The 13,057-nt window shown below is 29.6% G+C and overlaps 2 protein-coding genes across 10 annotated transcripts in view; one reads left to right on the top strand and one right to left on the bottom strand.

The window, feature by feature from the left end:
- LOC127281673 (protein tincar) overlaps positions 1 to 13,057 on the top strand; it is a 179,076-nt gene that overhangs the window by 160,381 nt on the left and 5,638 nt on the right. For 6 of the 7 annotated variants that reach the window (XM_051305519.1, XM_051305528.1, XM_051305554.1 and 3 more), the window contains exons 9-13: positions 6,260 to 6,886; positions 7,017 to 7,210; positions 7,767 to 7,963; positions 8,708 to 9,210; positions 10,911 to 11,112. In XM_051305519.1, coding sequence (XP_051161476.1) covers positions 6,260 to 6,886; positions 7,017 to 7,210; positions 7,767 to 7,963; positions 8,708 to 9,210; positions 10,911 to 11,112 — 1,723 coding nt within the window. The remainder of the gene's footprint in view (positions 1 to 6,259; positions 6,887 to 7,016; positions 7,211 to 7,766; positions 7,964 to 8,707; positions 9,211 to 10,910; positions 11,113 to 13,057) is intronic. The other variant, XM_051305536.1, reaches the window with a different exon arrangement.
- LOC127281731 (COMM domain-containing protein 4) overlaps positions 1 to 13,057 on the bottom strand; it is a 103,551-nt gene that overhangs the window by 50,395 nt on the left and 40,099 nt on the right. The window contains exons 9-10 of one of the 3 annotated variants that reach the window (XR_007843085.1): positions 11,371 to 11,518; positions 500 to 794 (exon numbers count right to left, since the gene is read on the bottom strand). The gene's annotated coding sequence lies outside the window, so the exon portion shown is untranslated. Of the gene's footprint in view, positions 1 to 499; positions 795 to 11,370; positions 11,519 to 13,057 lie in introns of those variants that run through there. The other 2 variants (XR_007843084.1, XM_051305605.1) reach the window with 2 other exon arrangements.

The following is a 13,057-nucleotide window of genomic DNA, read 5'->3' on the forward strand; positions in this document are numbered from 1 at the left end:
ACCTGATTGTTCGATATCCTTGCGCAGGATGAGATAAAGGCTTTCCGGAGAGAGAGAGAGAGTTGGAAAAGGGGGGAAGGGGAGGGGTAGAGGATAATCCTGGGTAACTTCGTCCTGGCTTCATCCTGGCTCAGGTATTGATCGGCCAGGTGTTTCCTACACCATCTCGCTCACACTACCGCAATGTAGAATCCTTTCCATATATACATATATACTCATTCCATTTTTCGCCCGCGGAAAAACTATGCGCGTCACGGTCAAGGTCTTTTCACTTTTTAAAAAAATAACTTTCAAATCATTTTTTTTTTAAATTATATTTTAAAATTATTATTATTATTATTATTATTTTTAATTAATATTTATAATTTTGTTTATTAATTTCTATTTTATAAATTATTAATTTATCAATAACTAATTTATAAAGAATTAATTAATTACTATTTTATTAATTTTTTTTGTTAGCTAAAATATGATTATAATAATTAATGAATAATTCTCGTGGTGTTGAAAGCATTTTTTAATTCCAAAAACTTTTACAATAATTTTTTTTTTAATATTTATATATTTAAAAACTTTTTCCACTCCTTTTGTCTTCATCCGGTTCTCATTTTCCTTATCTATATATATACTCGTGAAGAAACGGTTACAAGGCAAAAAGCATTCGACCATTTTTCTTTCTCAGTGTCAACCGCTAATTTTGTTTGTACTTTGTTCACTTTCCAGAGAGGTTGATTGCAACCTGCCTGGGGTGAGAGAGAGAGAGAGCCCGCACACTCTATTCCGGACACGCGTTCCTGGAATCAAATTAACTCGTAATTAGTTTTACATAAAATTGACGAACGTAAGCCTACTGTATATTTATATGTATATGTGTACATATATATATCTAACGAGAAGGATTTTGATGGGTAGTATGGGGAAAATTACACGAGAGAGGAACATTGAAAGCAAGCTCATCTCTCACTCGCAATCTCGTTATCGATGATTTACTCGGTTAGATATAGAATGGTCCTCCACACTCTGTGAAAAACGCAAATTTAATTCACTAAACTCCTCGCAATCATGACGTTGCGCAATTTAGTCCATTCTCTCGACGTTACGTTATTACGTACGCGATTCTGGCAAATACTACTTTTCAACTCGTTTTTCATTAAAAATTGAATCCTCCTTCTATCTTCTCCAGGGTGAAAATTCACAAAAAATTTCAATTACGCGAAAATTTTTTTTTATTTTTAACATTCCCGAAAAAAAATAATTTTACAATTAAAATTTTTGATCCTAATCGAAAAAAGTTCAAATAGAAACAAAAAGTTTTTTTTTTTCAGTGTTACGGAAAAAATGTGAAAAGAGGAGAAATTAATTCACGCCTGTCTGAGTATGTTGATTATTTCATCATCAGATATATATACCTATGGATTTCGTAGAGTCGAAATCAAAGTTTCTCCACGACTTGAAATGTGCTTTGATTTACATGTCAGACTTGTCTGAATCGTGAAGGCAGTCAAGCGTGTCACAGACACACAAATATGATGAAACTCGTGAATACCGAACCCCCCTACCCCCCCTCCCTCCTTCTCACTTATTGGCTGAGAGTATATGAAGAGATTACAAGTGGTGCAAGGACCACGCGATCTTCTGCATTCGACGCTTTTGACAATGATCTTTTGTGTCGTATTATCTCTCTATTTATAATAGAAACTCACAGCATCACATGCAAAAATAAGAAAAAAAAACAGAAAGAAGGCTTTCCTGGCCTATTGAAAATAGGATGTAAATAAATCGTATACAAAAATTCTTTCACCTAAATTCATTGTTATTTAAATATATATATATTATATATTTTACTCTCAATTTGGATATAATGCAAAAAAATTTCAATAGAGATTCACAAAATAATTACTAAGAAATATTCTAATACAGTATAATAGCAAGAAAAAAGAATAAAATAGGCGCAAAGAACGAAAAAAGTATCAGAAAACTATTTAAAAACATTTGGAACTATTTCGAAATATTTAAAACTACTTGAAGCTATTTAAAACTATTTGAAACTAATTAGATCTATTTAAAACTATTTGGAACAACTTAAAATTGTTTTAAAGTATTTGGAACTTTTTAAAACTTTCTTACAATTATTTAAAACCGTTGAAAACTACTTTTAAACTATTTGAAACTATTTAAAAACTATATAAAACTGTTTGAAACTATTTGGAACTAATTGGAACTATTTAAAACTATTTGGAACTAATTGGAACTACTTAAATCTATTTTAAATCTCTTTAAAACTGGTTTAAACTACTCTGAAACTATTTTAATATATTTAAAAACTATTTAAAACTGTTTAAAACCGTTTGAAACTACTTTTAAACTATTTAAAAACTATATAAATCTGTTTGAAACTATTTGGAACTAATTGGAACTATTTAAAAACCATTTAAAACTGTTTGAAACTATTTGGAACTAATTAAAAACTATTTAAAAATGTTTGTAACTACTTAAAATTGTTTCAAACTGTTGGGAACTATTTAAAACTTTTTTACAACTATTTAAAACCGTTTGAAACTACTTTCAAACTATTTTAAACGATTTAAAAATTATTTAAAACTGTTTAAAACTATTTAGAAATAATAAGAACTATTTCAAACTGTTGGGAACTATTTAAAACTGTTTAAAACTATTTTGAGCTATTTAAAACTCTTTTACAACTATTCAAAACTGTTTGAAACTATTTGGAACTATTTAAAACTCTCTTACAACTGTTTAAAACCGTTTGAAACTACTTTTAAACTATTTAAAAACTATATAAATCTGTTTGAAACTATTTGGAACTAATTGGAACTATTTAAAAACCATTTAAAACTGTTTGAAACTATTTGGAACTAATTAAAAACTATTTAAAAATGTTTGTAACTACTTAAAATTGTTTCAAACTGTTGGGAACTATTTAAAACTTTTTTACAACTATTTAAAACCGTTTGAAACTACTTTCAAACTATTTTAAACGATTTAAAAATTATTTAAAACTGTTTAAAACTATTTAGAAATAATAAGAACTATTTCAAACTGTTGGGAACTATTTAAAACTGTTTAAAACTATTTTGAGCTATTTAAAACTCTTTTACAACTATTCAAAACTGTTTGAAACTATTTGGAACTATTTAAAACTATGTAAAATTATTGAAAACTATTTGAAACTATTAAAAAATACGTAAAACTATTTGGAACTATTGAAAATTATATTTAATCTATTTAGAATTGTTTAAAACTATTTTAAACTACTTTAAAAATATTTTGAACTTGTTTAAAACTATTTAAAACTACTTGGAACTATTTAAAACTATTTGAAGCTATTTAAAACGATTAAAAATTCTTTCAAAAAAACAAAAAATTAACACAACAATAAAACAACAAAAAATCGAGATAAAATTCAAGAAAGGTTTCTACAATAATAATATATCATAAGGCATCATTAAAAGTCGGATAAAAACTCTTTAACGAATACACCTGACACAGGTGAAAATTTATCTTAAATTATATTAGTGGGGTTTTTTTTTCTCATTTTTTTATTTTTTTTTTTTTTTTATTTTGAATGAAGGGTGATAAAGTAGTTGCGTGGTGATTTTAAGTATACTAAACTCCTTGTAAAATATGTATTCTAACGAAGATCAGACTTATGCAAAGGGGGCGTGTCTCAAAGGGAGATCCGGTTTGTAATTAATAGGCCAGTCAAAGTCGAAACCACCTTCTAACCACGAATGAAGGGCCAGGTGTTGGGATAATTATGCAGAAGCTGTCGGACACAATGCCTCAACTATTACACTATACGTATATTGACCAAAAACTTTCAAATTACATTCTCAATACACGAATATAAAATTGTTACAAAAAAACTTTTTTCGTTAAATTCTTATATTGCATTTTTAATTCAAATTTTCCAGTTTTTATTTATTTTTATAAATTTTAAAAAAGTAAATAAATAATAAAAATAATAATTTAGTGTGTAATATAAAATAAATATAGTAATATAAATTGTTAGTGGGTGTGCTAAAAAATGTGATCAAATTAAAAAGGAAGAAAATGATTTTTTATTTTTTTTTAATAAAAGAAAAAGAAAAACGATATCACGTTGCATATTTTAAGTAGTAAGAGCGATTTTAGTCAGACGCGCCAGTAGAGTGAAAAGAGACAGTAACAGACATCTCGCTTATATGCTTGACATATGAAAATGTCAGAATAAAAAAAAATCCAGAGAAAATAAATTTTCTCAGCTTCAAAGAATATAAAAATTTTTTTTGTATTTTTTCCCCCCCAACAAATACTAATCTGTTAATTAATAAAAGTAATTTTTTTTGTAATATTTTCCATAAAGATTTTCTTTTTTCAATTCTAAAATTAAATTAATTTTTATTTTTCCAACAAAAAATTGTTATAAATTGATATATATATAGAAAATTTATATTATTGTAGTAGTCAGTTTTTTTTCATTTCTTGAAAGAAATTTTGTGGTCGGGAGAAAACCAGTTTTTGATTTAACACGCAGCTGCAGGCAAGTGAAGTAGCACAAGGTGTAATTTTGCTCAAAGCTGGGATTTTTTTTTTTTTTTTTTACACATTTTTAGTGTATTTCTTTTTTCCCAGTGACCTTAAGGGATTTAAAAACTACAGAGAACTGGTGATTACAAACTGGACTAAACTCGGATATAATTATACACACTGTATTCTCCTCGACTTATCGTTTGCCTTTTTTTTCTCGTTCTTTCAATTTCTCTCTGTGACAGAACGCGAAATTAAAATCGAGTAAAAAAAAAAACTTCTTTGAATAATTCAACCCAGTTTTATAAAAAAATAAAATGGCTTACTTTTTTCAACATTTGTTTATATTATTTTTTATATTCAAATTTTGTTAAAAAAAATTCTAATTCCGAAAATTTGAAAAAATTTGATGTGTGAATTTTACAATTTATGGTGTTAACAAGGAAAATGATAAGCCTCCTTAACGTATTTTTTTTTTTTTTTTTGGTGTTAAATTTCTTTCTTCATAAAAAAAGACATTTTCCTTAAGTCTTACAGAGAGACGAAAGTAGCAAGATCTCTTTGACGTTTATACGTTTCATGATCTGTACGAGGATTCTTAAGTCTCAAAGAAAAATACGAATTCCTGCTTTACTCCCCCCCCCCTCCCACCCCCAATCTTAGGGAAAAAAACGTAGAAAGCTTTCTTACAGAAATACGCGGAAATCTTCTTATGTATTTGATATTTTTTTTTTTTTTTTTGCAAATACATAAACATATATAAGAAGAATTCAAAAATTTTACAAAGAAAAAGTAAATAATAATTTATTTAGCAGAATAAACGGAAAAAAATAAATTTATTTATTTACATATATAAATAAATTATTTTATTTATTATTATTTATTTTATTATTTATTTTATTTATTTTTATTAAATATAAATAAATAATAATAATAATAATAATAAAATAGTGAAAAATTTGTATTAAATTAATTCAAAATTAAAATATTTTCTTTTATCATTTTTTTAAAATAAATTAAATTTTTTAAATTAATATTTACGTTTTAAAAAGAAACGTTTTTTTCTAATCATTAAAATTCACTCATCGGTGGAAATTAAATTGAATGTAATTTGTGCGCACTGTATAAAAAAAAAAGAGAAGAAGAGAGACTGAAATTTAATGAAAAAAAGTAGAAAAAAAAATAAATTTAAGCAAGTAAAATGAAGAGAAAAAACGTGAATCAGAAATTCTGATCGTGGTGACTTTCTTCGCTCGCTTTCATCCTTGCATCCCAAGGGTATTTCAAGTGGACGAAGCTTCCTTTTCCAAAGGATATCTATCCAAAAGAGAACCGACAAGTAAACATTTAATGAAACCGGTCCGTTGGAGAGAAAATACATTACATCAGTCTTGTTTCACCTATACCCCCATGGAAACAGATCTCCTTTTTTTTCTCTCTCTCTCTCTTCTTCTTTACACAATTTATCTTCAATTTACCTTTCAATTGATATAAATTTATACACGATTAAAAAAAAAATCTATTTTTAATTTATAGTTTTTTTTCTAATTTTTATCAAATTATATTTATAAAAATAATTACAGTAATTAAAATTTAAAATAAAATAAATAGAAAAATGTTCTCTTTTTAAAAATTTTTAACGTTTCTTCGCGTAAAAAATAAGAAATATAAATTGTCTATGTGTGTTATTATTAAAAGTCGTAATTCACATTTTATGTTTACGTTGCAGAGGCGATATGGAGGACGGATTTGGATTGGGTGGTAATTCACCACGATCGGTTGGTATTACTTGGCTTTATGAATCCACCCAACAATATGAGTCAGATAACACCTCAGCCTTACGTGACATCGACTCCATTTCGAAATTCTGATGACGATGATGATAATAATAATAATAATGATGACGATCACGAAAATAGTTCCCTAACGTCAAATTTCGACAATTCATGGGATGGAAATAAGGAAGAAATCCAAGAAAATACAAGTACAAAGCAAACAACATTTTTATTACCCCATTGGACATCGACGTCGATTGAGGCAAAAATTATTAATTGGACAACTGATCGTTCAACATCATTGTCATCATCAACTACAGAAACGATAGTGAAAAAAAATGATGATACTGATTCAAAATTTACTTCTTTTTCTTCAAGTGCTATGGGAACAACAACGAGAAAACCAACACCGAGAATTAGTGCAAGAAGTAATTCAATGAAAAGTAGAACTAAAAAACAAGGTACAAAATTGGGGAGACAATTTCAAGGGGGAAATATGACTGGACATAGTCTTCCATTAACGCTCAATAGTTTGGCTGATTTGGATCATCCGGAACATTTGAATTTGGAATTTAATCCTAGTAAGATTTTTCCATTCTTTTTTCAAAAAAAAAAAAAAACCCTTTTAATTTCAAAAAATAATTATAAGATTGCAGTAAATTGAAGATTTGGAGAATATAATTTTTTTTTTTTGTGAAATCTTTGTTTCAGACGATGGATATGGAAATATTACAATAACTTTGGAATATTTAAATTACGCAATGGCTCTTGGCGTTTATTCAGTGAGATATCCAGCCGTCTTTTGGTCATGCAACAAAGCGCTTGGCACCATTTTCAGTCTACAGCTAGTTGTGAACTCCGCCCAGAGCTTATTGGCTTTTACAGGAATGTCCGTCCTTTACAAGGCAAGTTCAACTCTATTATTGCATCAACTTATCTTCTTTCTCTAATTCTCAAGGAAATTCTTCGGAAATTAATCAATTCATCTTCTTTATTTTCTTTTGTCATGCAATTTTTTTTTTTACAAAATTCTTTAATTTTTTTTTCTTTTTATTTCTCGTAATTGTTGTGGAAATAAAATTTGTCAAAAAAAAACAAGGCTCCTGTTCCCTTTTTTTTATATTGAAAGGCATAAAATGTAAACTACTAAAAGAACAATTTCTCTGGGACCTCATTGACGTAAATTCGAAATGGCAAGCGAATGGCCATAGAGCACTGAAGCTTGTAACTTTCTGTAATTGGTCGTAAATCTTACCTTGAACTTTAATTACCTTTATATAGCTATATACATACGGAAAGACATGAAGAGCCTCACATCAGAAGCAATGACGATTTTACGTCAAGTTGTATATATATATATATACAAGAGGCAACTACCTTGTTTATTCGATTAAAGTTAAATCCTTCTCACAAAATTTATAGCCGATATATTTTTTTTTAATTCCCTTTTTTGTTTTCCAGGTTCAGGTGGTCGGACCACTGAAGGTATTACCTTACCTTCGACATCGTGCTATTTCAACTGCCACAACAACAATTTCCAAACTTTTTGGTCATTCTTTTTTTCTTTTAAATCCTCATGCGACACTTGGATTATTTGCATTATCATCTCTTTTGGTACTTTGCTCGAGTATGGTGATGTATCTCTACGCTCACGGAAGGTAAATATGTATTTCATATTTTCAAAATGAAAAAAAAATTTTAAATTAAAAAAAAAACTATTTTCCCTTCTAAAGTTCCATCCTACGAAGCAGAAAGATTATTTAAGTGGATTTGCTAAAAGTTGAAACTTATAATTAATAACTTGAAGTGGAATCTGATTTCAATTTATAATGTTAAATAAATCCTCTTGAATACTAATTTGTGGAACTTGCGTTGCATTCAACGATATAAAAAATGCGCATTTTTTTTTTCTATTTTATTTTCATTTCTCAAGTTTATTAAATAGAAAGGAACTATATAAACGGTTGAAAGGTCGTCAAAGACGATGAATACCTTTTCTCAGTCCCCGCGTACACTAGGAAAACGTTTTCGTTTTAACTTGCTAATTTTAGATCTTACCCAACTCTTGGTATAAGATCTTGGAGAATTCAATTTCTTGTTGGGTCTGTGTCCTCGTTCGTTACGACCCTTTTCCATTGCAATTTTCTTGATATAACAGCTCATATATAAACCGCTTTCTTCCACGAAAGCAGCTTAATGTGTAAGATGCACTCCTGGGATTTAATATCAAATATTTCTAAACAAAAAAAAAAAAAAAAAAAAAAAAGGATTGTCCCTTCTTTTTTTCCAAACAGTAAAATTTAATTAAAAAATTTCATTTCAATGATCGTAAAATTAAAATTAATTTCTTGCATCAATTTTTAAATGAAAATTTTGTTAATAAATTGTGTTTTTATTAACAGATTTATGGCGTTTTTAAATCAAGAACGAGAGCGACGAGTAATTCTCCTTAAAGAAGGACGCTATGGAAATGGCTGGGGATATATAACACATTGTGCAGCACTTTGTGTATTTCTTGCTATTGCATTTTGTAGCGCACCATTGCTGGCTGACTATGTTGTTGTTTATCGAGGTAGTTTAGATGGTGCTGTATTGGTATGCATAATAAGCACTGTTCTTCATCTCTTTTTGTGGCTAATATTGTGGATATTTTTGACAATTAAACAAAAATGGATTTTTAAATTACGCGTCACTGTTGGACGTGCTACTGTTAGATCAGCGCGTTCTGTTAAATTAGTAACGGACGTTGATCTATTATCGGCAAGAGACGATGAGGATGGTACAACAGCGCCGCTATTGGTTGTTGGCAATGGACGAACTTATACAATTGCTGATACATCGCCGAAAAAGGCAATTATGAGTGTTATACAAAAAGCCGCCATGGAACGGAATGCACGAGTTCAAGGTAATTTTTTTACAAGTTAACTTTTTTAAAATTAGTAAAAGTCATTTTTAGTTTCGCGGATTCCGCTACCTAGTTTCGCAGAATTCGTGATTTAATTTCGCGTCCTAGTTTCGCGGATTCCGTGATCTAAGTTCGCAAAAGACGCTACCTAGTTCCGCGGAATCCATGATTTAATTTCGCGAAATTCGTGACATACTTATACTTTCGCGGATTCCGTGATCTAAATCCGCGAAAGCCGCGTCCTAGTTACGCGGAATCCGTGGTCTAATTTCGTGAAAACCGTCACCTAGTTCCGCGGAATTTGTGATTTAAATTCGCGAAATCCGTAACCTAGTTTCGCGGAATCCGTGATCTAATTTCGCAAAAGACGCGTCCTAGTTCCGTGGAATCCGTGATCTAATTCCGCGAATGCCGCAACCTAGTTTCGCAGAATTCGTGATTTAATTTCGCATTCTAGTTTCGCGGATTCCGTAATCTAATTCCGCGAAAGCCGCGACCTAGTTTCGCAGAATTCGTGATTTAATTTCGCATTCTAGTTTCGCGGATTCCGTAATCTAATTCCGCGAAAGCAGCGACCTAGTTTCGCAGAATTCGTGATTTAATTTCGCATTCTAGTTTCGCGGATTCCGTAATCTAATTCCGCGAAAGCCGCAACCTAGTTTCGCAGAATTCGTGATTTAATTTCGCATTCTAGTTTCGCGGATTCCGTAATCTAATTCCGCGAAAGCCGCGACCTAGTTTCGCAGAATTCGTGATTTAATTTTGCGTCCTAGTTTCGCGGATTCCATGATCTAATTCCGCGAAAGCGCGACCTAGTTTCGCAGAATTCGTGATTTAATTTCGCGGCCTAGTTCCGCTGATTCCGAGATCAAAGTTCGCAAAAGGCGCTACTTAGTTCCGCGGAATCCATGATTTAATTTCGTGAAATCCGTGACATGCTTATACTTTCGCGGATTGCGTGATCTAATTCCGTGAAAGCCGCGTCTTAATTACGCGGAATTCGTGGTCTAATTTCGTGGATACCGTCACCTAGTTCCGCGGAATCTGTGATTTAAATTCGCGAAATCCATAACCTAGTTTCGCGGAATCCGTGATCTAATTTCGCGTCCTAGTTTCGCGAATTCCGTGATCTAATTTCGCAAAAGACGCGTCCTAGTTCCGCGGAATCCGTGATCTAATTCCGCGAAAGCCGCGACCTAGTTTCGCAGAATTCGTGATTTGATTTCGCGTCCTAATTTCGCAAAAGACGTGACAAAGTTTCGCGGATTCCGTGATCTACCTCCGTGACATCTGAGATCTAGTTCCATGGAAACTGTGATATAATTTCGCGTAAAGCGCGACCCAGTTTCGCAGAATCCGTGGTCTAATTTCGCAAAAACTGAGACCTAGTTTCGCGAAATCTGTGACATAATTTCGCGGATTCTGTGATCCAAATTTCGCGACATCCGAGATCTAATTCCATGGAAACCGTGACCTAGTTTCACGTATTCCGTGATCTAATTTCGCGAAAATTGCAAATCAGTTTCGCTAATCAAACTTTAGTCAGACAAATTTCCTTTAGCAGTAATTTTAAACATCAATTTCATATTCATGACAAAAATATTATGAATTTTGTTGGAAAAATTTTTTCCCTCTTTATCAAAGCAATTTTTTTTTCTGAAAATAAAATCCTCAATTTTCTTGTGATTCATTATTTGTAGGATTAAATGTCGATTCAGTGGATGGTGAAACAGGAGCAGACGGGGATGAGCAAATCTATTGGCTGAGACCAAAATTGAGGCCCTCACCAACTCAATCGCCAAGTGATGGAGTTGTGGCGACAACTGGAGATAAGAGTTGGCTGAACAAGAAACTCAAGCCAAAAGTCACCTTTAACGACCTGCCTAGTACGTCAGGCTCGCGGTAACTACCCTTCCTCCCTCCTCTTGGTGTCTTTTGTGTCTGACCATTAGTTTTGCTGGGTGTGTTCTTCCTTTTCATTTCGCTTCACCTAATCACCACTCTCATCAACATTGACAGAACAATTTTACCAAAGGCGAAAAAGAAACACAACATTCTTTTCTCATGCTTGTTTCCTCCTTGAAAAATCTCTCTCTCTTTTTTTCTCTAATCTCCTTTTATATACTTATATATAAAAAAAAAAAAATAATAAACACTCACCGACACAGACGAAACTAATCATTATTGTTCGATCTCATCAATGACGACCTTTAGAAAGAGGGCGAGAGAGCTACAATAAAATATCTCTTGAAAGTTTGAGAAGAAAAAAAAATCTCCAATTCTCTGCTTTTGTTTTTGTGAATATAACTAAAAAAAAGAATTGAAAATTTTTTTATATCATACAATTCCTTTGATAGTAAATTAAAAAAAAAACGACGATATTGAAAAAGTCGTTTATGATTGTCAATAATTTTTAAAGTTTTGCAGATAAAGAAATTAATTTTTTGATGGATATTAAAATTTTCAATAATGCTCAAACTTTTTCGAGATAAAATGCGGCGAAATAAATGTTAGATCATGGTAGTGTAGTAGGTATTGTTAGATTGTGTTGTTTAATTAATATTGCATTCTGAAATCCGTTGTTAACGCGATAAACACTGGCGATGCACACCTCAGGGATTACTACGTAAGAATTTGTATTACTTAAATTTTCTTCATTTCTCCCTAGATTGTTTTTTTTTAAATCTCGCTTGCACAAAAAATTCATTTTTCATCAAAATTTCGAAAGTATTTACTGAAAAATTAATTTTTTTGATTCAAATAAATATTTATTTACATCAAATAAATAATAAATTATACAAAAAAAAATATATATAAATTTTTTTTAAAGCTTTTATAAAAATTTCAAAATAATTTTTTTAAAACATAGCTTTCTTAAATAATTTTCCATTTTTTTTTTAAAGGAAAAATTTTCTTTTACCAGAAAAAAACTTTTTATAAAAAGAATTTTTTTTCTTATAATAGAAAGAAAATTCTTTTCTAGAAAAGATTGTCTTCCATATTTTTTTTTCTTTTTGATAGTGAAAAAATAATATTACAAGATAGAATTTTTCTATTTTATATAAAAGTAAATGTTTTTATATAGAAAAAGAAAATGTTTTTATATAAAAAGTAAATTTTTCTATAGAAAAAGTGAACTTTTTATACATCGTAAATAGTATTTTTTCAAAAAAAAAAAAATGATTTTTTCTTGCATGTAAGTTTTATATAAATATTTAATCAGTTAATGAAAAGTTTAATTTGATTAAATTAATCATAACTGATTTTAAAACATTAATATAGCAAATTAATTATTAAGTAGTCGTAAATTCGTAGTATTTTTTAACAACGTGTAAATATTAAATTTTTATACAATAGTTTCTAACTATATATATATTGTTTTAGTTAACAATGTTATCTAGCTTTAACTTATTCGTACATTTGTATCTAGTTTCACAACTTTTGTATACTTTATTTAACTTGAAATACAAATATATACTGCTTTGCATTATTAAATCAACTAACATTCAATTTCGTCACATTTTCTCCCTCACTAATTATTTTTATTAAATTAATTCTACACTTATTTCTAGCATGCTAATTTCTTTTAAAATTCATTTGTAATTTAATTTCATTCTAATTACTATATAACTCGCATTTAAATTAACATTATAACTTCGACTTTTGTAACGAATTTAATTATTCCTCTTTGTTGATTAATTAATCATTATATTTGCGAATTTAAATTAATTATTTTTTAATTTGATTTTTTGCACCTTGTGAAAATAACGTTTTTAAAAATTTAATTTTCTGGTAAAAATTATTTAATATTATTCTTTGTTATTCAAATATCATTTAAAAAAAAGAG

The sequence above is a fragment of the Leptopilina boulardi genome, unplaced genomic scaffold (genome assembly GCF_019393585.1).
Source record: "Leptopilina boulardi isolate dan_hultmark-lab unplaced genomic scaffold, ZJU_Lbou_2.1 LbouV2_112, whole genome shotgun sequence".
NCBI lineage: Eukaryota > Metazoa > Arthropoda > Insecta > Hymenoptera > Figitidae > Leptopilina > Leptopilina boulardi.